At 39.0% G+C, this 27,310-nt stretch overlaps 2 protein-coding genes across 14 annotated transcripts in view; one reads left to right on the forward strand and one right to left on the reverse strand.

The window, feature by feature from the left end:
• LOC110062792 (uncharacterized) overlaps positions 1 to 905 on the forward strand; it is an 18,961-nt gene extending 18,056 nt beyond the window's left edge. For all 10 annotated transcript variants that reach the window (XM_089270568.1, XM_089270563.1, XM_089270562.1 and 7 more), the window contains one exon: positions 530 to 905. In XM_089270568.1, coding sequence (XP_089126694.1) covers positions 530 to 610 — 81 coding nt within the window. In that variant the 3' untranslated portion in view covers positions 611 to 905. The remainder of the gene's footprint in view (positions 1 to 529) is intronic.
• Positions 906 to 5,851: 4,946 nt separating this feature from the next.
• The window catches only part of LOC110062771 (cadherin-23-like), a 61,239-nt gene continuing 39,780 nt past the window's right edge, over positions 5,852 to 27,310 (reverse strand). For all 4 annotated transcript variants that reach the window (XM_089271907.1, XM_089271910.1, XM_089271909.1 and 1 more), the window contains exons 26-56: positions 26,718 to 26,837; positions 26,198 to 26,264; positions 25,378 to 25,728; positions 24,213 to 25,141; positions 23,735 to 23,848; positions 22,964 to 23,141; positions 22,336 to 22,430; positions 21,894 to 22,034; positions 21,173 to 21,272; positions 20,262 to 20,707; positions 19,259 to 19,454; positions 18,284 to 18,492; positions 17,624 to 17,809; positions 17,399 to 17,503; positions 16,740 to 16,848; positions 16,356 to 16,423; positions 15,523 to 15,576; positions 15,318 to 15,408; positions 14,629 to 14,715; positions 14,200 to 14,246; positions 13,753 to 13,965; positions 13,326 to 13,414; positions 12,665 to 12,751; positions 12,463 to 12,531; positions 12,285 to 12,351; positions 11,845 to 11,969; positions 10,490 to 10,533; positions 9,932 to 9,998; positions 9,226 to 9,291; positions 8,675 to 8,747; positions 5,852 to 7,033 (exon numbers count right to left, since the gene is read on the reverse strand). In XM_089271907.1, coding sequence (XP_089128033.1) covers positions 6,872 to 7,033; positions 8,675 to 8,747; positions 9,226 to 9,291; positions 9,932 to 9,998; positions 10,490 to 10,533; positions 11,845 to 11,969; positions 12,285 to 12,351; positions 12,463 to 12,531; positions 12,665 to 12,751; positions 13,326 to 13,414; positions 13,753 to 13,965; positions 14,200 to 14,246; positions 14,629 to 14,715; positions 15,318 to 15,408; positions 15,523 to 15,576; positions 16,356 to 16,423; positions 16,740 to 16,848; positions 17,399 to 17,503; positions 17,624 to 17,809; positions 18,284 to 18,492; positions 19,259 to 19,454; positions 20,262 to 20,707; positions 21,173 to 21,272; positions 21,894 to 22,034; positions 22,336 to 22,430; positions 22,964 to 23,141; positions 23,735 to 23,848; positions 24,213 to 25,141; positions 25,378 to 25,728; positions 26,198 to 26,264; positions 26,718 to 26,837 — 4,755 coding nt within the window. In that variant the 3' untranslated portion in view covers positions 5,852 to 6,871. The remainder of the gene's footprint in view (positions 7,034 to 8,674; positions 8,748 to 9,225; positions 9,292 to 9,931; positions 9,999 to 10,489; positions 10,534 to 11,844; positions 11,970 to 12,284; positions 12,352 to 12,462; positions 12,532 to 12,664; positions 12,752 to 13,325; positions 13,415 to 13,752; positions 13,966 to 14,199; positions 14,247 to 14,628; positions 14,716 to 15,317; positions 15,409 to 15,522; positions 15,577 to 16,355; positions 16,424 to 16,739; positions 16,849 to 17,398; positions 17,504 to 17,623; positions 17,810 to 18,283; positions 18,493 to 19,258; positions 19,455 to 20,261; positions 20,708 to 21,172; positions 21,273 to 21,893; positions 22,035 to 22,335; positions 22,431 to 22,963; positions 23,142 to 23,734; positions 23,849 to 24,212; positions 25,142 to 25,377; positions 25,729 to 26,197; positions 26,265 to 26,717; positions 26,838 to 27,310) is intronic.

The following is a 27,310-nucleotide window of genomic DNA, read 5'->3' on the forward strand; positions in this document are numbered from 1 at the left end:
GTATGTAGAACTCAGGGGGAAGAAAAAATCGATCAAAATCGATAAACTGACTCTATCCAAATGTGACGGTATCATTTTTATCCACGACCCATGTGAAATCATTCTTGACTTCTTTTTTGTCCCCTAACTGCACTTAAATTTGCTGTTGTATGATCGAAGCATCTTCGGATCTTCTTCGGAAGTCTTCGGCAATCTTCTTACATTTCTGGACAATGTATGGAAACGTTCGTCTGGCTTTCGGACAACTTTTGGAGAATTTTTGGAAATCTTGAGAAAGTGGTCGAAAATCTTCGGAAAATCGCCAAGAACGCCGTTATTTATGTATAATAAAGAGAAAATTAGGTGGTCCTTGGAGATACGAAATTTCTCTTTTCATGTTGGAAAAATATTTCGCGAGTGAGCTCGTGAAGGATAAGTTTACAACACTCGATCGAAGAGAAATTTCGTGTCTCATTGCGGCCATGTACGTAATATCCTCTATATCATAATCAGTATATTCCGTGTTTCCTTTCTTGTTTTCTTTTGTTAGGTAAAAGGCCCACATTATCGTGACAACCCACTCAAACGCTACTTGGACACTGCAAGCCGTCAACAGCAATACGAAGACTAGGGTCAGCGGTTCTCGCCTTTGTTCATCACGCGATGTCATTTATTGAAAACACATGAAAACTCAGTCACACAATTTATAGCACTTGTGAAACTCGAAACTGTAAAGGCTTGAAATGAAGTTACCAAAAATCACATTTAAAAAAAAAAAAATTCTTTGGTAACTTATTATTTTCCAATGAATAGGTTCGATCCTGGTTTTTATCCTTCATGAATCATTTCACAGGGTTTGTACTATGTTAATGCAATGAGACACTGTTTTGAGCTAAACACAGGAAATAAAATAAAACTGTAATGTGCTTGATGTCTAATGATGTTGTTTTCTTTCTGAATTAAAGGAAAAGGAGACTAAAAAGCGTTGGTAAAAAGAATTCAAAGAAATTCATCATGATGATATTCGCTGAAAGTCATCACGGTGATTTGAAATGCCTAACGTGCGAGTGTTACGATGTACATTGCATTAATATTGCAAAAACCATATAGTTATGGCCCGCCTCCCCCCCCCTCTCGGGGGCAAAGTTTGCTTTCGTTCCAGTCCGGCCACCTTAACATAAACAACCATTTCAGCGGGTGCTGGTTTTTGATGAAACTCTCGGGCAGGGAATTTCAAAGATGTTTCATTAGTTAAAGGCCTGTCCAAACGGTAAATGTTTGGCGAACAAACATCATCAAACATTGTTCGGTGACCAAACATGCTGATGTTGAAGTGAGTGGCCAAACAGTTTTAAAAAACATGGTTGATCAAACACAGATCAAACTATGGATACAAGCCGCTGAGCGAGAGTGTGACGCATGCGCGCGCCAAACATGTTTGATACGGCTGTCCAAACGAACGAAACATCTCCCATCAAACACTAGAACAAAAGAAATGTTTTAAGTTGTTTGATCGAGCGTTTGATGGCCTTCAAATTTTTTCAAACACGACCAAACACGATCAAACACGATCAAAGAACACCAGACAAGGTGGCCAAACGGTAAAATGTTTGGTCACCAAGCAATGTTTGATGCATAGCTAGCACTCGTAAAAGATAACATGTGGCCCCAGAACGCTGCGTGTTTGGAACATTTGTATAATGAAACGTACATCAACTTGCTCCTTAACATTGATGCAATACATCCATTGTTGTCTTTCTCGCTTAACTTTCTCCCCTCGCTATTTTTCTGTTCTCCCAAAGCGTCTGGTGAATGGTTCAAATATGAACGTTTCTGAAAGCAGATAATTTCAGGAATTATGGGGTTTATTGAAGGTCCTCCTGCACCTAAACGAATACGGTGACCCCCCTGTTTTTTGTTTCAAATTTTAAGTTCTCTTGATATAAGCAGCCAACAGGTAAAGTTTGAAAGCAAATCTATTGTGAGTTCTATTTCGATGGAATTACCTTAAAGTCTGACTTTCCTTGCATTGCGCATCCCTACTGCGCACGATCTTCGCGTCATTTGCGTGCGCAAACGAGCGCGTGTACATACACAACATTCAAGCTAAGCTCGACAGCGAAGTAAATGCTCGTTTTCTCTTAGACGAGCGTGGTGACCTATATTTTTTGTTCTATAATTTTGGAGTACAAATTATTACCTTTAAGTTAACTTTTTCAAATAAAATTGAATAGACATGTACTACGAATGCTGCGGCGATCAGTTCCAGATAGAAACATGAAAAATTAGCCCTCGGTAGTGGATCATGTTCCCCCAAAAAATTAGAAGTTGTTCATTACTCGTTGTTGATTTGGAAAGGACGGCTACGAAATGTACAAAGGTGCACAATGCACGTGAGAATCCATTGTTCTCCTCATTAAACCTTTTGTTTGGCGAAGTTCTCGTCGTCGTTACCGTCGTGCTTTGCGTAAGGTCTCTGTTTACCTTAAGGAAACGAAAACTTAAATTAAAGTTTACTCGGGCAAAATATAAAAAAAAAACTATAAAGATTGAGTGGATGTGACCTGTTTTGCACAGCAACCTCGAACAGACGTCACGCACGCTACCCGTCCGATCATCCGCCAGTTTTAGGAAGTCCTGGGGACGAAATTGGTAAAACAATTCCAACCCAGTCTTCTCAACGCAAAGAATATACCCCGTTGCACGTGCACTAGAATTACCCACTTGCCCGTCATTGCCTTTACATGCCATTATGTCTACGCAAGAAGTCCGGGAAGAGGCCTTAGTGAATATAAGGTGCATCGTCAAAGGCTATCATCTTTGCGGTTTTGAGGTGAACGTCGGTGAAGTGTTTACTGCTAACAAGGAAAGGAGAGAACGCGGAAATGCGCTTCATGTTGATTGAAGTCCTAATGAAGTCCTCTGCCAGTCCTCTGTCAAAGCTCACCGGATGTTCCTAATTTACTTTATGCAACCGGAAATTTAACAAACGGAGCATCATGTGACGGTATGAGTTGCTAAAAACACCCTCAAATGAAGAAAACGAGTACTCACCGGGTCGGAAATTCACGCTGAACCGAGGGTTCAGGGCAATCATGAGTCAGCGAGTGGTTCGTCATTCTGGGCATTTACTAACAGCAGCTTTTGTCATTAATCGTATCTATAACAAAATTCTCGATCATGATTGGTTCCCCGCACGCCCATTTGTTACGTAATCGGTGCGCGATCATGTGGATGTCCAATTAAAGGTATCCAATTACAATTATTTTGTAATTGGTTACCTGAAATTGGATACTACGCCATTCATTACGTCAATTACGCGCCCTTTAATAGCTTTCTTCATGGTGTTTCCTACAGTTTTTAATTAAAACTTTTGGAAAGCGCTACTGACTTTTTCGCTCAAAAGAGGTTCTTTAGACACGATTATTTGGTAATTGGACCATCGGCCTCAAGCTTCGCGCTCGTCCGATTTTGATATTACTTATGCGATTACTTCCTGAATGGTACTTCACTCGGTCCAATTACCATTATAGTTGTGACCCAAACAATATGTTTTCATTTTAGTGCGATCTGTGAGACATATTACAATTACACTCCTTTTTCGTATAACCTTTCACTCGTGTCAGCCCCTAAGGCGCTAACTGTTAATACCTATTTTCCATCTTTTGGGATCGGAATCTTTCCATTTATAGCATAAATCGACCCAAAACACCGGCCCATGATGTCGAAGGTTTTGATAACGAATGTTCCCCCCATGATCGGGGAAATGACTGAGAATTCTTGTGTGTCGCAAGTCACTCGCTTAGTTGCTGCTGCTGATGTTTATTTTATTTTTATTTTTATTTTTTGATTTGCCACACAAACAAAAATTATAGAATTACAGTACAATGATTAGCCTTGTCTTATTATTAGTCACGGAAAGGAGAAAAATTGCAAGCCAGAAAATTAGTAAAATTGCTGCTAGTCGAATTTTAACCTCGTTCCAAGGGGCTGTCTTCTTTCCGCCCTGGAGCGGGAGAGAGCGGAGCGGCTCCAAGGGGCGGAAAAAAGAGAGACCCTGGGAACTAGGTTGGTGGGGTTACTGCAAGCGTGTCCTCGCCCCCTACCCTCCCCACCCCTCGTTCACCTCTCAACACATGGATAACAATATTACGGCCACAAAAGACACTTCTTACACTTTTCATGTAGGAAAACTTTAGATCAATGAATAATTACACCGGAAAACAGCCATTAAGGAGTTAAAGTATATTTTATCAACGTCAACGCCCTAAATAGCCAATTTTTTATTGAATTTCCCACAAAGTTCTACTGCTCACCTAATTCTCATTGAATTGAATCCCGCACCAAAAGAAAACTCTCAGCTCTCCGTTTTATGCTTCACATAATTACAAAACATATTCAAAAATTATAAAAGCAAAATATCTCTAAGATCAAAGAATGACAGCAGGAGAAAATACCTTGAAGTCCAAGTTTGGCGACTTGTCACAATATGGCGGGCTGTCGAACTGTCAAACTGCAAAGCAAGCTGGGAAGTCGTATGAAGCTTGCGAGTTACCCATGTGAGTTCGTGACAGATATAATATAGAGACCAAACCTTCAGGTGAAATTTACTGTCTCGAGAATGATAGAATTCAGAAACATAATCCTGTGGGTGGGTCAAGCATCAAACGACATTTTTTCAGAGAAGATGCAGAAAAACGGAGATAATAGGGAGTTTAAGTAACCACGATGGCCACGTCGAGGACAAAGTCGATTTAAAAGTGATTTTATATTTTACCTCCAAATCTCGCAATACTCTTAAGTCATTTACTTTGTTTATTACTGTTAAAACTATCATGAAACAGAATCTGGCACCCAGTGATAAATTTGAAATACAAATTAAAAAAAGTCAGCGTTGTGGTTCACGTTCTCCAGACAACGCAGAATTTGGTCATTTCACGTTTTTGTTTTGCAGAGGACGGCAAAAAAATCTACCACGATTGACAAAGCACGTGCACAGCCATTATTCTGCTCATTAAACCTTTTGTTTAGCGACGCTCCCGTCGCCGTTCCCGTCGGTGTTAAACTCCCTAATAAGCCGTCCCCGGAAAAAACCCTCCCCGCCCCAACCAAATCTGTCTTGTCCGACCCTGCCTCCCCTCCCGTCCTACGCCGACCACAGTCAATCAGCCCCCAAACCACCTTGAGCTCTCATGAACGAAATGACTCAGGAATTCTTGTAATTGTTGGTTTACATTAAAAAAAAAAAAAAAACAGTCGTAACCGTTAAAAAAATTAAGTAAAAAATCTAGGATATGACAGATGATTGATACATAGATTTAGTTCTGTGTGGTTTTTCGCGCGTTATTCAGAGAAGTGTTTCACACAAATGTACACACCTTTGCTTGGAGAAGCCATGTTTTTGACCGAGTGGCACCAACAACAGAAGCATCTGCCATCGAGTTTTGCCACTAAAACGACGTTATTTCTCTAGAGCTCTCACAGGTTGTTTCAGTAAGCTCTGGAACCTTCTGCAATATGCTTGACCCCCTTCCTTCCCCCCACCTTTTCTACCCCTATTTCTTTGCCTGCCTATGGGACCCTAGTCCCTCGACCCCATATAACGTGGCAAGCACGTCATATATCAAAATTACCGCATGGGAAGAGTGAAAACCAGCTAAAACTTTGAGCATGAGAGTTAAATATATTTCAAATATTGCAGAACGAAAACCTTGAGGGTAGAGTGGGGTGGGGGCGCTACCGCTTGCAACCTAATCTCTAACAAAAGTCATACAAAATGATTAGACGTTATTATAAATTCATGCGCAGGTCCATTCTGCATTGCGAGTGTCACTGTCGTCATTACAATAGAAAAAACTAGAAGACAAATGAATGGGATACATGTTATTATCCAATATTTTATTTACAGTATCTATTATTTTATTTTTGTACAATTTAGCCATCTTCGATGGGGCATCATAACAGTTTTTTCTAACTATTGTTACAAATATTGGAGGTCCAAAGAGGCTGTATTATTTTAAAACAATTACCACACTTATACTGCAGGTCTCAATTTGAGACACGCTTTAGAGTGAAACAAGTTACCTTCATGAGTTTGTGCATATCTTTAAGACTAGAGTAAGATTAAGGCGTAGAAAATACATTGAATTCCACATTAATATGCAAGTTTTACAACTCTACGTAAATTATACTTACATTTGCATCACATTGCACCAAATGTGGCTTTCAAAAACCAACTTACGTTGAGAAAACTACAAGTAGCAAAGTAGCAATTGGCCGGTCAATAGTTTAAGATATTGCTAGGCTCTTGTTTAGATTAATGGTTTAGAAGGGGGTTACAGAGTCTAGAGTGGAAGGTGAAAATTTCCACTATTTCTCAGCTATCAATTAAAATCTCAGCCATTTCTAAGCAATTCGTAAATTTGGCAGATCTCAGATCTGTTACCAGTTAAAATGCTTGTCATTTTTCAACCAACAGTTAACGTTTTGTCCTATTCAACCCATTCAAACTCTGTAGATTGCTGCGCATGCGCCATTGTTTGCGCAGGCGTCATTGTTTGCGCATGCGCCATATGGTGCCAGGCAAAAAAGGTGACTCGATAAAACGACCATAACGTACATTAGTGGAACATTATGCAAAATGGAAGAAACCGTAGCCATTCGCAATAAAGGGCAAATTAGAACTACCAATAGAGTCATTTCGTATGAATTTTCTCATTACTGCCTTAATTAAGACACGTGCTCACATAATCTAATAAGGAGTTTTTTTTGTTAACTCTGATAATTTATATTTTAAAAATTAAAAACTATATAAAAGAACCGTATTTTCCTGTCTTAAAATTTCTTAAAAAACTTTTAAAGGGTGCTGACGGCAAGTTGTAGTAATTGCCATTTAAATACTGGTGACTATAAATTTTGGTGAATAGTATTTTCTGTCTGTCATTGGCGAGGATTCATAAGCTTCAGGAGATGGGGGTGATGTAGAACTTTTTCTGCTTCCAGAAAAACTTGCTCCCATTTTATCGTCCTCATCCCGGCCATCTGTTGAAGATTCCTGCAACAGAGCGATTTCACATGAGTTCACGACGACTATGATGGAATGCATGTTGGTGTTGCCAGGAGTGAAATTTCTCTCTTTTGGAAAATAAGATCTTGAGCGCATTCCATTCAACCTAAAATTCTGGAATATGGGTCAAATGGTTCAAATATTCACTTGAAAAGTATCTGGAAAGGCCTAAAATTGTAAAATTTCCGAAATGCGACCATTGAACAGAAAGTTCTGGAAATTAAAGGGTGAAAATCAAATGGGACGTACAGAAAATTTCGGTAAGAAAATTGCAAAAATTTGGATATAGCTAGCTCGCGAGGTTGTCTTCTTCTCCGGCAATTCTTGAAAATAGCGTTCCATTCGCCACTTGAAATTTCCGGAAATGCAAATTGGAAGTTTTGGTCCATTGAAAAGCGCCTTTGTTTTAAATGTAAAATTTCCTTTCGTACGGAACACCAATATGCCCACTGCAAAAAAGTTCCGTTATGATACATAAAATACGGAGAGACTTTCTAGTTGAAAATTTATCAAGCTCCACTGAAGGATGAGATCACTGAACATAGGGTCAAATATTCCAATAAATAAGATTCCGTATGCTTTACTCTGCTCGATTGTTTCATTGACATTATTTAAGAGTAAAATTGCCTAGTGTAACTCTTCGTTATAGTCGATTGTAAATATGGGGGCCAACTAGAAAACCGAATGGTTTACTTGACGCCCGTATTCTAACTTTAATATTTACCAACCGAAAAGATATACTGTAAACATAAAAAGCTGTAATTTTATCTGTAAATGTAAATTGTGAGGAAAAGAAAGAATGTGATGTGATGTTATGTTATGTTATGTTATGTTATGTTATGTTAGACTATGTTAAAAAATGAGTTGAAATGCGTAAGCTAGTTTAGTTATATAAGCTCATTGCCATGCGCAACAAACATGTAGACAAATCTCAGCGCAAAGAATGTAGATGCAAAGATAAAGTGAAACAAGAGAGGAACAAGAGAGAAACAAGATAACGAAAACAGTTAAAGAGGAAACTTTGGAAAAGATGTTAATAGAATAAGGGGCTGTTTCACGTAACCAATTAAGATCAAAATGCGATGATGATTAAATCAGAAGGTGAAACACAATTGGAGATTGTTCACGTTTTGGGAAAAGGGAGTTTTCATTTTTTATGTTTATAACTTCTATGTGTAGCCCTATGAACAGACTTCTCTGGACTCACAAACACACGTGAAAGAAACGTTTGGTATGAAAACTAAAATTTTCCTCAATTCTAATGTAGAATGTAAGAAAAACGCGTAGAGATTTTTCTTGATACCTACTCGCGCGTGTAAAATCACAGCTGAGCAACAACCAATCACAGACCTCTATAGTGCTAGGTCAGTACAAAAGAATTTTTCGTTCTCTCCTAAGGGGATGGAATTCAGCATTGGCACAAGAAATGTCTGGTCCTTTTATTTTTTGGGGGGGGGGGAAGGGGGAGGGGAAAGGCTTTTTCGGGGGGGGCTTTTGGGGGGAGCTTTTTTGGTTCCTTTGTTTAGATCTTGTCACAGCCCTTGTAAGAAGAAGATAGCAAGAAAGTAGTTAAGAGTCGTACCAGCAGCAGAATGAACTGGTCGTGGAGCTGTGGTGCGCATGTCATACCTGTGCCTCATACAGTTCTTCTTTACCACCCTCGGCTATGTGGAAAGTACCTCCATAGAAGGGCGAGGGCTCGCTGTAAAGGGAAGCGAAAGGAGCTGTTAAAAATCCATAAATCGTTCAGAATAGTCTTTCTTAGACTGACATCAAGCTAGCTATAAGTAACAAATTAAATTAACTTGCTTGATTATTCAGTGTAGCTAGCTTATTATCCCCTGATGCTGTGGAGCGCCAAGCAAACGATTTCAAATTCAGTTTCCTCCACATTCGTTTCTTCTTGTAGGAACACTATGTGTATTAGGATGTTATTAGTCGATCTCTACAGAGAAGCATTACGGAATTCAATTTTTTTTCTACGCTATGTACCTAACATAGACTTAATAAAATGAAGTCGTTTCATCTTCCTCGAGGTTTGACTAGGTGAGTCACACGTATGCATAGCATTTTTGTATAATCCATGAGCTGTATTATAAAGTTCCAGGCCAAAAGCGCTTTGCCACCATTCGTTTAAGTTTATTTCATATCACAAAGGGAATTAGTTATACTGCACGTACTATGCATCTTCGTCATCAGTTCTCAGGCCCCAGTTGTGGTACGGGTCAACCCACACTGGATTTGATCTGGAATGAAACGATATATTTACCTGGTAGTAAGTCACAAGAACGTGCCGATATCCAGCTTATTCAAAACTAACGCCTCAGTTGTCATTTAGAATATGATGTTTGATGTAATAACTCCTGAAACGACACGGGCTTTGAAAACACCTTAAGGAATGGCGAGAACGCGAAATGAACTGCCAAGTCAAGTTTTAGAAAGCAACTATCAAAATTGACAGAGCACAGTGATTGGGAAGTTTTTAATAGGTAATTTTACAGTTGCGTATTTAATTACCTGGCCATGAATGCAAGCGAGGCTAGAGGTGACCTTGCTTTGATACAGACCTCTCTGCTTCTCTCATTTAAATTCCAACCGTTAGCATAAGAACAACTTGATTCACACAACAAAAGCAGTAAGGTCTATCAAAACAAGGTCACCTCCAGCCTCGTTGCCATTCAAAGGCCAGTTCGCTAAGCAGATAACTATAAAATGGTCTCTTATGTCTCGGACCTCGTTCGAGCATGCCTTACGTGGTTCGTTTGTATTACACGAGATCAACTGCCCTCACTTCAAGTCAAAAAGGTTGGTCGCCATTGCATCAAAAGACGGTGTGTTTGAATTGATTGAAATCATCTCGCAAGCGTCCTTCGAAAAAATACATACCCTTCACTGATGTGCATGTTGGTTGTTGGAAGCGATGTTACTGTTCCATTGTTGACTGAACGAGAACCTGTCGAGTGAGGGAAATGCAGTTAAAAGTTTGCCAAAAAAGTAGGAGTTTTAGATGGTCGAAGGCTTTCAAATTTAAAATTCTTTCAAAAATGGGAGCGAAAACTCTATCGTTCGCTGAATTAATTAACTAGAAGCCCTTTCACAAGTCGCGTTATCTTCTCAGTTACGCACCAACCTGTTGAACCAAGCGGCTGTAAAAAAGACTTAATTTATACTAAATTATTGGTAATATTGGAAAAAGTCCCAGGAAACTATCAAACAGATTGAATCTATTTGAGGCGTCAGTCCGCACACAGTATTTCCACTGACAGCCAAGGACTGAACCCTTACCATGTTACCTACAGTATCGAAACGAACGAAAACGGAACACGCCTGCGAACCGGACAACGAACGAACGAACAAACATACGGACAAACGAACAACAACAACAACAACAAGAAGAAAAAACTGATTTACGAACAGACTAGCAATCCATAATTTCTTGCTCACCTCCGTAACTAGCTGCAGTTGCGGCTCGCAGTTTTCTTTTTTGCCTTAATAAAAATAAAAGGAACAAAGAAAAATTAATGTGTAGCTGAGGTAATTGAAATTCGTTTCAATTAAAGGGCTGAACTGCATATTCCATTAAGAAAAAAAAATTGAACTACTTTTATAATTAGCTCCTCAATGTTAGAAAAAAACTGTAATATTTACGTCTATTCTCATTCATTTCTGGACTGAGTTCAATCAAGGTTAAGTCAAATTACATTCCTCATGTGAGCGTTTTCAAGAAATTTGGAGGTTAGAGAAGGTTACCGCGCAGTGATAAGTCAAAAACAAAGAAAGGCTTTTTTGATTTCATACGTACAGTAAATTACATGTGGTGTGTTTTGCTTCCAATTCGTCAATTCTAAGATTTGAAATTTGGAGAAAATTATCGAAGTTATAGGTCTTAACTGAACCCGCTAGAAATTACACACATTTTTAGGGTAAAAGCGATTATTTTGAGGAAAATAGGAAACTATTGATGAATGTATAGAACAAACATTTTTACATTCAAGCGTCGATTATTCCCTATGAAAAAAATACCCCATTCATGATAAATCAGTTTGAATTCTGAACGTATAATTATTTTGATTGCGCACTGAAATCTGATTCTAAATGTTGGAAGGGTAACAAGCTCATTGAACTACTGAGCTGGACTGATGTATGTACTAAGAACAGAGTAAAAAATTATTGACTTCTCCTATGTAATGATCTCTTTGTCAACAACAACAACAACAGAGTTAAATAATATACCGTATGCTATTGTAATATCTTTAACAAAACTTTTAAAATAGCAAGCTATCAATAGACCTTTCCCGCATTCCACTTCAGTGCGTTCGAACAATAGCTCCAGAGCGAGGTTGGGGTGGACAGTTTCATACATTTGCTGTATTTTTGCTCAATTTGACCTCGACTCGGCGCCACTGTTTGTTGGAATGCGGGAAAGGTCTATGAACGAATGTTTAAATATTTTATATTCAAGTGTTTTTTACTAACTATCAAAAACTAGTTCAGCTTGTCTTTTTTTTTCAAATGAAAGCTCTGATTGCCTAATGGAATCTGATTCCAAACAAATGGAGAAGTAAAAATAATCAATGTTCCACTCGATATTAATAAAGGGTCAGGATGTCGGGTCTCCTATGTAATAATCTCTTTGCGAAGATTTATTCATACGAAAATACAATAGCATTTTAATTGTCGCTGAGAATCCCCAACACTGAGGGTTAGTTATAAATACTTTTATGCTACTGTCTCTAATAGACCTCATGGCATCGATACCGAATTAGAAATCAATCAAAATGTAACAATACACCAGGCACCTCTTCCTCAGTTGGCAAACCACACAGCAGAAGATCAAGATGATTAAGAATAAGAGAATGCCCAAGCCGATAACTACAGCCCACACAATAGGGAATTCGTCATCTGTCTTGGGATCGACTTGAGCCTAACAAAATAAAATGTTCATCTTGAGTTTAACAAAAAACATCAGTAAGTCTAAATGATTGTAATAAGGCTACAAGTTCAACGATTGGTGAAGGATCTTTCCTCGGAAACAAGCATAAATAGACCTCAAAGGCCATTACCTGGCATAAAATTACTTCATATTAAACATACGTCTTATTTCTTCTATTTGTAATGAGCGTTCTTAGGTACATACAGCGTAAACAGCTTGTAATAACAGGAAAAAAACAAACAAACAACAGCTCAAAAATTTGTAACATTTTTGAATTGTATAAGTGAAATAATAAACATAACACACCTTCACTTCTTCGATTTCCCACTGCTGGAAAAATTTGAGGTGCTTGTCATAGTTGTTGTCAATTTTGCTAAAGGAAATTGAAAAGAAACAAATAAGTTATTTTGCCTGTGATACATAGCTTGCTGTTTGAAAATGAACTAAGGAAGGTTATCTTATAAATGAGTATATATGTACTTACTCTATGACAATATCTTTATCGACGACTTTATTAGTTTTGGGATCAACAGCATGAAACAGTACCGCTGTCCTTTAATGGCAAAAAAATAGAAAGACAAGAAATCAATCAATCAATCAATCTATCAGTCAATCAATCAATCAATCAATCAATCAGTTAGTAGGTCGGTCGGTCGGTCAGTCACTCAATCAATCGACAAAATTACCTGTCATAATCATATTTTCCATCTTCATCTTTGTAGTAATTTATGTCATCAATATTTATGATATAACCAGTGATATTCTCCAGTATTCTACAAGAAAACAAAACAAAAACTTTTAACATTATAAAGTTTTACTGTGGAAACAACTAAGCTACTGTAAATAGCATTTTTCTTAGAAATGTTTTATTTAATCAGGGACATACAAAAAAATACAGCCAATAAAGTTGTTATAAAGGTGCTCAGTCACCATTTAAACAGACCAAATCGTCGACTTACAAACAGATTCCACGTTGCGTAGCATCTGGTCAGTACTGTATCACAGATAATGTCAGAATATGGTTAGATAAAAAAAAAGTGGCACACGAGCCATCAGGTGAGTGTGTCACTGATGTTCTTACCACATTTTGACGTATTTTGTGATCTATTACTGAACAGACGCACAGCAACATGGAATCTACATGTCAGTTTTATACAATAATATTAAGAGGCCAAAAAATGCAAATGACGTCATATATACGTCTGTCCTCCAATAGATCATAAGATGGAACCAATCGAAATGCGAGAATGATTTCACTTATTTGCTTATTATATAAAAAACGTGTGAGATTGACGGTGTCTGCACTGTGTATGAAAATAGAAAAAGATAGAGTTGACACTCATATACCGTTTTAGTTCTTCTTGATTTTCCCGAACATATTCCGGAGATCTTCCTGAAATGATAACGGCTCGCTGAATATCTGTGAGCACGTAAATCTGCAAGACAAATGTACAATGAAGGGAAACCTTAAGTAACCAAAACTAGACTATTGCAGGTACTTTAAACGAGCTACGTCACGGCTTGCACATCTTGATAAGTTAAGCCTAAATATTTCAAGTTCCTCGTTTGCAATCCGTGTTCATCTTCTCCATCCTTAACCGTCCTTGTTCCTTTATGATTTATTATGGTCTCTTTGGTGGTTTTCTATTTTAGTGAACTACCATCGTTAGGTTTCCTTCAATTTAAAGGTAATTTTATGAGAGGCCAAAATAACTCAAAATGTCGTTACTGAGCTCTTTCAGTAAAATATTATATGAATATCATAAAGACCTACCTTGACTTCCGCAGTGTCGTTAAAGTAAGGTTCTTCTCCAAAATTGTCCTTCGCAATAACGTTGATGACAAACTCCTCCCCAAACTTGCCGGCGTAAGAAGATTTTGCTTGAATCCAGCCAGTCTCACGATCAATACTGAACTCGTCGCTATCTTTAGTTTGCATGAGCTCGTATGAAATACGGCTATTATTACCCGCATCAGAATCTTTAGCCTAAAGAATGTATAATAATTCAAAATAATAAATAGATAAATGAATATTAATGAGTAAAGAACTATGTAACAAAGGAGATGATATATCAAATAAAACCCAGCTTATATCAGGCGTCTTATCTTCAAAGTCAAACCTCAGAGACTCCACATAATTAATTTTAACTAAATTTGCTATCATATAAAGTTGCAGTTTATTCAATGCAGACATGTTTAATAATGCTTTTGTGACACTTACGAACACTTGAATTATGTTGCTTCCATGCTTTGCGTCTTCGGAGACTCCTAAGGCGCAAGAAAGGATAAGTGAGAGAGGCCGGAAGCGAGAAACTATAAGAATTACGTAAAAGCTCTTTTTCCACTTCGTAAAAAAACTCTCACGGTATTTTTCCTCTTTACAAACTTTTTTCCATAAACAAACAATTATCATACCACAAATTTTAACCAGAGTTTGAAGATTATCAGAGCTGTCTCACTCAGCTGTGTTTTTGATCAAAATGTACCGCTTTAACAAAGCTGGACGTCCCAATGGTGCAAGATTTTATTATTATATTATTATTTTTTTTTGTCAGGGAAGGGAGGTATTTGAGGTAAAAACGAAAATTCAAACTAAGGTTTGCAAAAATCTTCAAGGCAAATTAAGCAGTAAATAAAAAGAATAAGTTACCTCCAGTATATAGCTTCTTAGTGAAAAGGGGACCATTGTCGTTTTCATCTGCAATATTTACAATCACTAACTGCACCCCGAGATCCTCTGTAAATTGAAACATTTTATGTGGTGTGAATTCGAAGAAAGACGAATCTAAAAATCTCAGAAGTTTAATAATTTATTGAGATATTACAAGGTAACTGATCGAAAATGAAGATGAAGAGTTACTGCATTCGTGTTAATCCGAAACGCAGATGAGTGTTTTCATATTAAAGGAGCTCAGTCAAGGTGTTTGAGTTATTTTGGCCACATACAAAGTTCCCTTTAAATTGAAGGAAACCTGAAAATAATAGTTTGCAAAGATAGAAAAACACCAAAGAGATAATAATAAACCATAAAGGAACAAGGATGGTTAAGGATGGAGAAGATTAACACGGATTACGAACGACAAACTTGAAAACACCGTGACGTAGCTCCTTTATTAAAGACAGAGGAGTTTCAGCTTTGTAAACATTTCGTCAGTACTTGTTCTTTAGAAGAGAGATTAAACACAATATAACGTCTCGAGACTGATTACATATATTGCTTCACGTAATACACCTGGCTATCTAATCAATGCGAATAAAAAAAAACACAGCGAACGTCGGCGTTACACCGTAATGCTGCTTAATTAGTAACGAAAAGCAGGTTTGATAAAACTGGTTTACCCGGTAATGGTGCCTGTGTCGCGTTAGTCTCATTTGAGCTAGCATCCGGGACCGCTCGTTTGTTTCTTGGCTGCAGAGAGGCTGGATCGAGCTACAATCAAAAGATATGATCTCTTTAAGTTCAAACAGATATATCTAATCATTAAGAGGGCTTCAAACTTGCTTAACTTTTCAATTAAACATTTCAGTTAGAAAGCTAACAAACCTTTACGTTCGACGATTTTATGTAGAGGAAGAATTGTGCACTAGCCTCTCGGTCCTTCAGAAATACAATCAGAAAACCAAAGATTAATAGTAAATACCGTCAAAGTAATGGTAATATACACCCTCTGGCAATGATGCAAAAAACAGAGAACTTCAAAAATGGCAAGTATTTCAAAACTGGGCGAGTCTAAAGGATCATTTTTAATTTGTCTTAAATTTAATTGGAATTTCGATTTGCCTCTCTTTGTATTTGTCTGTGGAACTGTCTTCCTACCTGTCTGCCTGACATTTTTCAGTGTCGGCGACCTTGAGTGTGTGTCTGTCTGTGTCTGTCTGTCTGTCGGTCTGTCTGTCTATCGATCGATGCGTAGTTTTTGTTCAAGTTTGTGTTTCTTTTTGTTTTGATGTTGATATAATGACAAGCGCAACTCATTACACACTTCATCACTATGTTCTTACATACAGTGGAACCTTGATATAACAAAGGGCCCAGGGACTGGCAAAATACCCTCGCTATAAAGAGGTTTGGTTGTATCGAGGTTCTTCTCCATATATTTTACTATCACTGAGGCGAGGAATATCGTTCGTTATACCGAGGACTTCGTTACATCGAGGTTCGTTAAATCGAGGTTTCACTGTATCAGGGCAACGACTTTTCACATTAATTTATGATGATCGCAAAAATTGCCGATCTATTTCCATACCATCATTCATAAGGAAACTCCCTCCTAAAAATTTAAATCCAGCGAACTTTATTGAAAATAATGTAGCAGAAAACAGCTGCAAACGCGCAAACCGACAGTACTGAAAGAATGTTTACAACAGAATACTTACAACAGGTCGAGTGGTTGTTAACATTCCAGTTGTCTCATTCAAGGCGAACATGTTTCCACTATTTCCACCTGCAAAACAAAAAACAAAAAACAGTCTCTAACTTTTACAGTAAGACAAAAAAATATGCTTTTTTAAAAGAGCAGTTCGAGAATAGTTTCTTCTTCCCTGTTGATAGAAACTAATAAGTGACTGAACATTTTGTAGATACGTTCTAAAATGAAGTGAAGATATGATTATTAATTTCTATCTTCAATACTCATGTAATGACTTAGCCAGCGATTGCCAAGTTAATGGTGACCGGCGCAGAGAATTGAGACAAGTCTCAAAACAGCCTGCGATTTCCGTTAAAGATTTTTTTTTTAATCTTTAATAATAAGTATTTACTTTGTATGTAATAATAAATAGGTTCAGCCTGGTCGGCGTCGTAAGCTGCTATCGTCCCAACTTCAGCCCCCGCTGGAAGATTCTCACCAACTGATAAGCTGACTTGACGCTGAAAACAAAACAGAATTGGAAATGTTTCATTGGACTTATCAATACAGCGCGCAAAAGCCAGAAGCACTCAAATTTCTGTCACTCTCTGGAGATCGAACGATAATAACATTGGGGTATAAATATTAATAATCTGTTCTAGGCGCACAGGTACTGAGTTGGAGAGCAGCGCAAACAAGATTAGTTTACTGTGGGAAATTGTAGGACTAGCGATACAAATGTGATGTTCACATACTCAGATCATTAAATTGATAATAAACCACGTTTTCTCTAGTTTTCTCCACCATGACATACACTGCATTTGTATGTAATTTTACAATTTCCCACTGTCTTCTTCGTAAAAATGACATTAGTTTAAAAACTCGATATCTTAATTTTACTTCTGTTAAATCAAATCATCTCCGGAATCAAACGATCTCTATTTTCAGCTTCATATGCAAAGATACATAAATGTTTCCTAGCGAATATCCGAAAAATAAAGATCTCTAAAGCCCTTATTTTTAGAAACAAAAATAAAAGAGCCCAATCAGTATGGTTTTAATGGCTTGTACCTTGTTAAAAACAGGTATATTGTCGTCAATGTTCTCCAAAGCAATTGTTATAGTCTTCACGCTTGACCGAGGGGGGCTTCCAAGGTCCTGGGCTTCTATAGTGAGCTGCACAAAAATAAACCACATCACAGGATAATTAGGATGAATTCCAGACTATGCAATTTTTTTTTAACAAGTCTAGTAAACGAAGTCATTGGTAGCAGTTAGTGTTTGGTTTTCCCTAACCTTGTATGACTTGGGTTCTTCATCATAATCGAGGCTCTTCGCTGTAAACAGCTCGCCACTGGTTTCATTGAGCTCAAATATTCCGTCATCATTTCCACTTATGATAGTAAACTTCAACTGAGCGTTAACACCAGTGTCTTTGTCCGTGGCATTCATTGTCGTGATAAGCGTACCAACTGTCGTATTCTAGAGAAAAAACAACAATTGTGTTTCTAGTGAACGATGGTTAAATGCTTTGTTCTTTGCACTGGGTCACTGGGTCACTGGGTCACTGGGTCACTGGGTTACTGGGTCGCCCGGTCGCTCGGTCGCTCGGTCATTAGGTCAGTCAGTCGCGCTCGGTCGCTCGGTTGCTCGGTCGCTTGGTCGCTCGGTGGCTCGGTGGCTCGGTGGCTCAGTGGCTCGGTCGCTCGGTCAATCGGGCGCTCGGTCACTCGGTCACTCGGTCAATTAGTCAATCAATCAATCAATCAATCAATCAATCAATCAATCAATCAATCAATCAATCAATCAATCAATCTTTGACAATCCTTAGGGAGAAACTCAATTCGCTAATTTTTCACGGAGGCAACCCTGATGAATTCCTTCATTATATATAAGTCGGTAACACGAGAGTCACAAAGTTGTCATTGTAATTGACAACAAAGCCAGATTACATACCTCAAGCACAGAGAACAATGTCTGTGTCTGTATTTCTGGAATTTGGTCATTGGCGTCCAGTATAGTGATATTTATCGTAGTTTGATTGAATAGAGGTGGCTGGCCTTGATCAGTGGCAGTTACCAACAGACTGTAAAAATCTCTCACTTCCCTATCCAAGGTTGTGGCTTTTGACAATTCTCCGGTGACGTTGTTTAATATAAACGCTCCTGGAAAAGGAAATAGCTCTATATTAGCAAAATGATGTGGAGACTGAAGGCTTGCGTAGCGTGTGAGTGATTTATTTCGGCGGCGAAACCACGAACGGGAATGGCAAAGAGCACTTCTCCTTGTGGCTTCTAAGCTCTCGTTACGTTAACCGTCGCTAAAGCAGAGTATTCATACGCAATATCCCTACAAGCTATGAAGGCTGCTGCTTATAGGGTTTCCAGGCAGCAATATTGGTGTTCCCAAACGATAGGAAATGTTTACAAATCAGAAGAACTCATTTCCTAAATAAGGGAAATTTCATTTTTTTTTTTTTTTTGTCAAACACCAACAGGGCCGCCGTGTCGTCATTTTCAACAGACATCATTGAAGTAACGTGTTTGCAACAACCATATACATCCAAGAAGACCTTCTATTTGCTATGTGTTATCGGCATATGGCAGAAACGAGAACGCGGCCAATATCTAGCCATCTTGACCGAACAAGCTTGGTCAATAAAAAATTTATTATATAGACTTTAGTGACCCTTAGGGAAAAATTTTCCTTGCGGGACCCAGTGCGTAAGATAGCACCATCTTGCCCGCTCGGGTAGCCAATCACAGCGCAGGATTTGGTTCACTTTTCCCGCCCTGGGAGCTAACCATATGATAAATACATAAATATCATCTTTCTAAGAATATTCGAGGTGCTTTTCAGTAAAATTTTAATGATTTTTCAATGAAGATGAACACTCATTTCCAATAATTTTTATGAAATCACTAAACACACCTTCGTCGTTTCCTTTAGTGATTGTATAGACGATTTTCGCATTGTCTCCTTCGTCATCGTCCTTAGCGGAAATTGTAAGTATTTTCCTGTCCCCTGCTGGTTCCAGTTCTCCGATGTCCTCTATCACTGATTTGAGGTAGGACTGGGGCTCAAACATTGGTGTGACGTCATTGACATCCCCAACCGTAACAGTCAGCTGCAATATAGAAAGAAAGATTCTATTTATTTTACCAGCTGTGTTGTAAAACATTAGAAGTAAGGTGAAACAAATTCAAGGATGTATTAAATTGAGGTATTTTCCACCATAAAAACAATTAATCTGCGCGAGGTAACATTTTTTTAATAAAGACAGCTATAGCTGACTTTACAATTCATATTTTTCATAAACTGGCAAAATTACAAATTAACTTGATTGGTTAGCATTTGCTAATTTTTTAGCAATTATTTTATACCCAACAGATTAAAATTTAAGCCTCACTGAAGACCTGATATCAGATAACAGCAAGTCCGGATTGACGAATCCAAATGAGGTATTTGTCTTCCTCTTTAGACTCTAACCTCTTAGCCTGCGCATGCGTAACAGACGTTTCCTTTCCTTTTCCAAAAAAGCACGAGAAGGGAACGAAGGCTACCCCCTCCCCACTTCTTCAATTTTTGCTCTCCTAAGGCGTGCTCCTTTGTTCGCTCGCTTGTCAGATGATCTCTCCACCTGGAAAGGGAAAGGACACGGCTGCTTCGCAGGCTACCAACCTCTAACCTATTCTGCTGCGGTCGGGACAATTTCTTTTCTTTTAAATGTTCCCAAAAGCTATAAGGCCTGGGTCCTAAACGTCTAGCAGATTTAGGCTTGCCCGATTAGTTAGGAGGGTAAGTCATACGTAGCCCCTGGTTCTCCAAGTTTTGTGTTGGTGAGGCAATCGTCACAAGCCATAAATAAGGACTCAGTCATTAATTCAAGTTAATTTTGAGGAACTAATCAAGAAATGACACGTTCAGTGCTTACAAGAACTGTTGATTTTTGCTCTGTGTTATTCACTCGGCTGATGGCGGCTACAGTCAGTTTGTACTCTGATACTTTTTCACGATCGAGCCCATCTCCAGACCAATTCAAGTACACTGTGCCATTTAACTCGCCAATAATAAACTTTCTCTCGTCATCGCCTCCATCGATGCTGTAATATATAGTCTTGTGCGCTTCGTCTGCATCCATGTCCGTGGCGTTCACTTGGGCGACAAACGTGCCCGCAGTGGCATTTTCTAATAGGCTTGCGGTATACTCATCTTGGTGGAAAACAGGCGCATTATCGTCTACGTCACTAACGGTTACTAGGAGACTTGTATAGCCCGAGAGGGCGGGGCTGCCTAGGTCGCGAGCTTCGATTGTGATGTTGTAAAAATTCTTCGTTTCGTGGTCCAGTTTTTGCCTGAGGGTGATGACGCCAGAAGTTGCTGTAGCAAAGAAACGAGAGGGCAATTTGAACACTTGAATCCCTACTTGATATCAGCAAATTTGTTTAGCTACCTTAAGTTACAAGTTAAACTATAATCGTTTTTGCTAGCCCGAGCAACATTATGCAAAAATTGTTGTCCACTCTACGCCCTGTCCACAACACGCCGGAGAACTTTAGAAACAGCATTTTCACTATCAAAACGCATCAAATGGTTTCCGTCCACATTATCCCGGAAAAAAATTGAAAGCGCAACAATCACCGGACATTTTGGATTTGTGTTTGACGAAAACTCGGTCAGGGAAATCACGTGATAATCGTGACATCGTCGTTTCCGTAAAGCTCCATTTTCGCGACGGATTAGTGTGGACGGTAGTCCTAACGTTAACCGTAGAAATAAAGCTGCGTTTTCAAATTTCTTCGGCGTAATGGGGTCGGACCTGATTGGTCAATGAAGCATTCTTACCGCCTATAGCAAACTGATCATCGGGATCTCCACTTTCAATGCTGTATCGAAACTGACCGTTCCCTCCTTCGTCAGGATCCGTTGCAGAAACAGTGTCCACCTGTAGAATAAAGATTTAAAAAAAAAATCGTTACAGCTGAGTAAATTAGGATACGCGTGAAAATCGAACTAAGTGAACTGAATACGCCATAGACGTTATGTCTTGCAGAATAAAACCCCTGGGGGAATCCCATGTGAAAAGGTCGGGGATGTTTGTCAGAAAATCTGAATTAAACCCCTAAAGAAGACCAGCCTGGGCTTGGCTCGAGTTTTGTTTGACCTCTAAAAGATACAATTCGAAAAAGGAGCCCGGGCTGGTAGGCTGCACTAGAGTGAGCAGCGAAAATCGAGCATAAAAACGGAATTGAGAGCATTTTTTTTTTTAATCGTTACCTTTTTGAGTACACCATAAAAAAATACTTTGACAACTACAAATGGTGGCATTTCGTCCTGATCACCCTTAAAGAGACCAAAATTCATGATTTACACCCCTAAGCGAGACAAGGAGCACCCCTGATCTTTTCACGTGGTTGTCCCCCTTTGGAACAAAGCCATCTTCAAGAGGCTTTATTACGGAGCTAAATAACGCTTCGTATCGGTGGTATTCAATGCAACACTTCAATTGCATGACCAAAATCAAAGAAGTAAATAACAATTGTAGGAGGTGATTCAAAGGTCGTACCGTAGTTTTGGGGAATGCACTCTCTCGCACTGTCACGTTGTAGGTTGCCTGCTGGAAAGTTGGCGCGTTGTCATTTACATCAGTTATTACAACTGTGACCGTTGCGTTACTTTCCAGAGATGGGCTTCCGTTGTCTCGTGCCTAGAGGAATCAAAAATGAAATTAGAAAAAGTGAGTCGGAACAGATTGGACAGCGGAGCAGAGCACAGTAGAAAATAGTAGAGCAAAGCAGAGAAGAGCACAACAGAGGTGATAATACGAGAGAAGAGAAGATCAGGAAATTAACAGCAAAGAAGAATAATTGACGATATGGGAGAAGAGAAGAGAAGGGAAGAGAAGAGAAGAGAAGAGAAAAGAAGCAGTGCATATTTATTTTCTCATTTTTTCTTAAAACACTAAGGCTTCTCAATGGCAGTGAGAGAAACTTATAGTGTATTCTTACAATGATGACTAAGGTGAAGGAGCTGTTTGTTTCTCTGTCTAGTTTTCCAGTAATCTCGATATCGCCTGTTGTTTCATTCACAGTGAGAGGGAGACCTAAGGACAAATATATACAAAATAACTTGAGTAAAGTAAAGTAAAGTAAACTCCTTTATTTAAAACACGATTATCGTTTAAGCACTACATGCTTGAGGGTCGTGTATCTGAGTTTATTGCCACAAAACGAAGCAACATATACATTTGTGAAAATGGGACTCTCGCAGTTACAACAGCCACAATATAACAAGCTGAGAAATAAGTAATGATGAGGGAGCTTTCATTCAGGGATAAAAACTATGACGACCGCGCACCGTCAGGAGATCACCTCTCCGATCACCTCCCCTCCGTCCCTCCCTCCGTCCCTCCCTTCCTCTCCTTCCTTCCCTCCCTCCTTCCTTCCCTCTCTCAGTACCTCCGGTTCTTCCTGTTTCACTGTCTTCTTTCCTCATTTCCTTACTTTTTACTCTCTCCCTCCATTTCGTCCTCCCCTCTCTCTCTGTCCTGCTAACCTATCCAGCTAGTTATCTAGCGAACTCCACTCAGGCTACCTACGTACCTAACTTAAAACTCTATTCCAATATTACACTCACTTCCATCTTCTGCCGTTATGAGAAAAGATATCTTCGCGTTTATTCCTTTGTCCTCATCCGAGGCAGTCACCGTTCCCACGAGATGTCCAATATCGACATTTTCAGCAACTCGGAAGTCGTAATTTGATCGCGTGAAGACGGGCGGGTGGTCATTATCATCCAACACAGTTACAATAACCTGTAAAGAACACAAACAGGCAAATATCACTTCTTGCAGTCTGCCTGATGTTGTTGGTAATGTGCTGGATTAGTAACAGCGAAGGTACGGCAGTCGCCTGTTCATGAATTATGACTGGAAAGCTTTAATTTTTCGGTCGTCATTTTTTTGTGGACGTCGCCTTGACAAAGTTGTATTCTTTCGTCAGCCTTTTTATTCTTAAACGGTCAAAAAAATCCAAATTTCGATCAAAATGCATCCAAGGCTGTCCCAGTTACATAAGAATTCCGGTTTTCTTGATATATTTGTGAAAGAAAAATCGGAAAATCGGGGGTTAACGTTGGAAAAATAAGAATTCCATTGTTTTTATCTCCAACTCTTCGGCTCCTACCAATGGACTGATCCTACGCACTTTATTAATAAAATTAGTGATGTTTCAGGGGTACACAAGAACCTTAACAAGAATATTCATTTAAGACTGTATCAAATAGGCCTTCGATCAGTATAGGTTCCATGTTTGTAAGAGGCATACGAGAACCAGCTGACCGTGTACGCGTCAACTTATTTGTGTTTGCAAAATAGGAACGTACAAAAATTAAAGGTGTCATGTTCACCTGTGTTGTTCCCTGGCGGCTTCTTATTGCATCGTCTGCAGCCAATACGGTCAAGGTATACGACTCGGCACCAGCTTGCTCTCGGTCCAAGCGAACTGCTGTGGTAATGTTTCCCTGGAAATAGCCCAAACCGTCACATTAGAAAGCGAAGTTCGTTTTTGCGTTTTAATTTAAAAGCTGAATTTAGCATGAACGGCAAATGCATTATAGCACTCATACCTACCGTATAGCCGAATTATTGTTCATTTAGTATTGGATTTAAACGTTAGAGCAGAAGGTAAGGGCTTGCTGTGTGATCCAGGTAATAGGTTTTAGCGATACATCTATTTCAACTTACGAACCCGAAGCAAACGATTTTCTACTTTAGACTGAAATGTTTGAATCTGAAGCCCATATTTGCAGATTTTGTATTAAACCTAAGTTTATCTGAGGTGTTTGTACTGTACAAGTAATATATGAGTTTGAAAATAAATCTTACGGTATCCTGGTCGATTTGGAATCGAAAGTTGCCTCCCGTAAGTCCATAAGAAAGCCTCGCATTGATTCCTTCATCCTTGTCGGTTGCCGTGACTACTAGAAGCGGAGTACCAATTGGCTGATTTTCCATAACATAAGCTTGATATACAGTCTTGTTGAAAGTCGGGCTGTTATCATTGATATCGACCAGATTGACAGACACCTCGACCTCAGACGACAATGGTGGAGAACCCAGGTCAGTCGCACGAACGGTGAAGTTAAAATATGGCGACAACTCACGATCAAGCTCGTTATCAGCTTGGGAAATAAGTCCGCTAACGGGGTCGATCGCTACGTACTTTGTAGCGTTGCCCACGATACTGAATCTTATCTCGGCGTTTCTGCCCGTATCGGCATCCCTTGCTGCAACTGTCAGAATACTTGTGTCTTTTGGTGATTCCTCTCTGTAATCCTGCACGTAGAAAACCTTTGTAAACACTGGCGTACGATCGTTGACATCATCAACCTTAATCACGATCTTCACTTCATCCGACGTCAGATTAACGCTATCGGTAGCCTGTACGTATACCACATGTTCAGTCATATTTTCCCTGTCGAGATCTTTGGCAGTCGTTATCACACCCGTGGTCCGGTTTATACGAAAATGTCCACTCGAATCGCGCTCTGTTAGGGAATAAGTAAGCATATCGCCAATATCCTTGTCTTGCGCCATGAGCTGAGTTACTTTCGTACCAATAGAAGCATTCTCTGAGACATGAAATGTTAACACTTCGCTTTCAAAGAAAGGTTTTTCGTCGATAACGTCTGTGACCGTGATGTTAACTTGACACTCTCCTTCCATTGCATTTTGCCCTATGTTTGCTGCTGTTACATGAAGTACATAATGACTTTTGAATTCTCTATCCAAGTTAGAATCTACAATGATATCACCTGAAATGGAAAAAGAACTTATCAGTTTATGCTGCCTCAGCGATTTAAGAACAAAGTTTGTGAGAGAGCGGAGAGAAACAGAAGGCTAGAGACATAAGTAGTGTAGGGCATACCAAATCATATTTCGCTAGAATGAGATAGATTGCAAGGTAGGATTTTGAAATATTTGGGAGCCAAATTACCGTCTGAAATATTTTCCCAACATGTGCTAACAATTTTAAACGATGTACACGAACCTGTTGCTCTATTGATATAAAACTTGGCATCTGCTCCTGTCGATGTATATGTGATCTCCTTATTCAAAACCAAAAAGTCAAGATCTGTGGCGGTCACCCTTCTGACTGTTGTGCCTCGGGAAGCGTCCTCAGACACGTTTGCATAATACACCTGCTGACTAAACCGGGGGCGTTCGTCATTGACATCTGTTATTTTGACTACCAGTGGGACCGACGATGTTTTGTTACCGCCATCGGAGGCAGTTAGTGTCAAATGGTAAGAGTCGTTCCTTTCTCTGTCAAGAGAATTGTTGTAGCGTGTGGTGATGACTGCCGTTGTTCTGTTGATTTCGAAATTGTCTGATCCAGGACCTGGGCGTAAAGAACAGTAAATAAGACGTCATTTAAATAGATGAGTCCAAATGTATTGGGGGCAATGCTGATCAAGTTCTTGTTTTTGCGCGAGCTCGCATTGCAAGAATACACATGCATATGAGTATTTTCTAACATGAGCTTAATTATCCGGAAAAATAAAGTGTATAATTCTCCACTAGCATGGACCTCAAAGTGTACGTTTCCACACATCAAGAACCAAGAGAATATATAACCTCTTGCAAGAAAATAATCACTTTTCAAACCAACCAGACTGCGATAAAACTAAAAAGTAATCAGACCAAAGAGCTTTTCACTTTGATTTCAAGAGGACGTCCGCTTATATTGTCAATATATCAGCTACCAGCGACGTTCTTTCTCCAGCCACTACTGATCACTACTATTATTCATTCTTAATTAACGAATTGATTAATGTCCTTGCTCGTTAGGTTTGCAGCACAAGCCTCACCTCGAAGAGAAAATGAAATCTCAGCATTGACGCCTTCGTCTGCATCTGTAGCGCTTATGGTGACGGTCTGCGTTAAAAGAAATATTTTCATGAGAAACAATTGCTTTAATCAAAACTACCTTAGAAGTTTCTCACAGTATGTGAAAGTTGGTACACTTCTTAACCAGACTATCCCCACCCCTCACAGATTTGTTCTTTCTTCAGGAGGACGAGTTGTTCACGACCTGCAAAGATTCAACTTGCTCCCATTAAATCCTCACAGATTTGACTCAGTGAATTAATTGACTTTGAGCTACTTTGGTCTTGCAGTTATTATGTAACTTATTTTACTTAACTGTTGACAAAAACCAACATCTCCAAATTGCAATTCGACCAGGATAGCGGACTCGCCTGAAAACCAGTTAAGGCTGATGTGGCTTCATTTCAAAATATTGTAATTTATTTATTATATATTTATCTTTATTTTTTTCTCTACATATTAATTTAAAGAGCAATCAGTACGAGATTATTTAAGACTTACAGGTACAACAGTTGTTCCTGCTATGGAGTTCTCTGCAATGGCTGCCTCATACGAGCTTCCTTTGAATTGTGGTGGACTGTCGTTTTCATCCAGCACTTTTATTACAAGGTCTGCGAATGCCTGAAAAATTATGAAACAAATAAAATGAGACGAAAACGACAAAACGACAGTTTATTATAATGTCATGGTATAATGATGTATTCTTGAAAAATGGAAACAGAATAATCAAGTATTAATTTCACTCGCATGCGAAAGAAAGCATTTACTTGTCAACTTTTAATAAAGATAAGACGCTGTAAACATGTCCATGGAGCAAATTTTATTCTGTGTAGCCAGTGCAGTTTAATTGTTCATGTTTTATTTTCCCGTTAAGAAATAATTTACTAAGAATACATGGTCTATGAAGCAAATATAAAGACTGCTCAACCTATCGAGATGTGGCATGGCAGCCATGTTGCATGGCAGGAACAATGAAAATGTCTTGCATTAGAAAGAGACAAACCTAGATACTAAGGTAGGTATTTGCGTTTGCAAAATCGTGTACAGCGGCTATCCCTATATTGGTTCGTTCCTTAACTGTTTGCAGCTCAAAA

The sequence above is a fragment of the Orbicella faveolata genome, unplaced genomic scaffold (assembly GCF_042242905.1).
Source record: "Orbicella faveolata isolate gen_17 unplaced genomic scaffold, um_ofav_v1 contig_34, whole genome shotgun sequence".
Lineage (NCBI taxonomy): Eukaryota > Metazoa > Cnidaria > Anthozoa > Scleractinia > Merulinidae > Orbicella > Orbicella faveolata.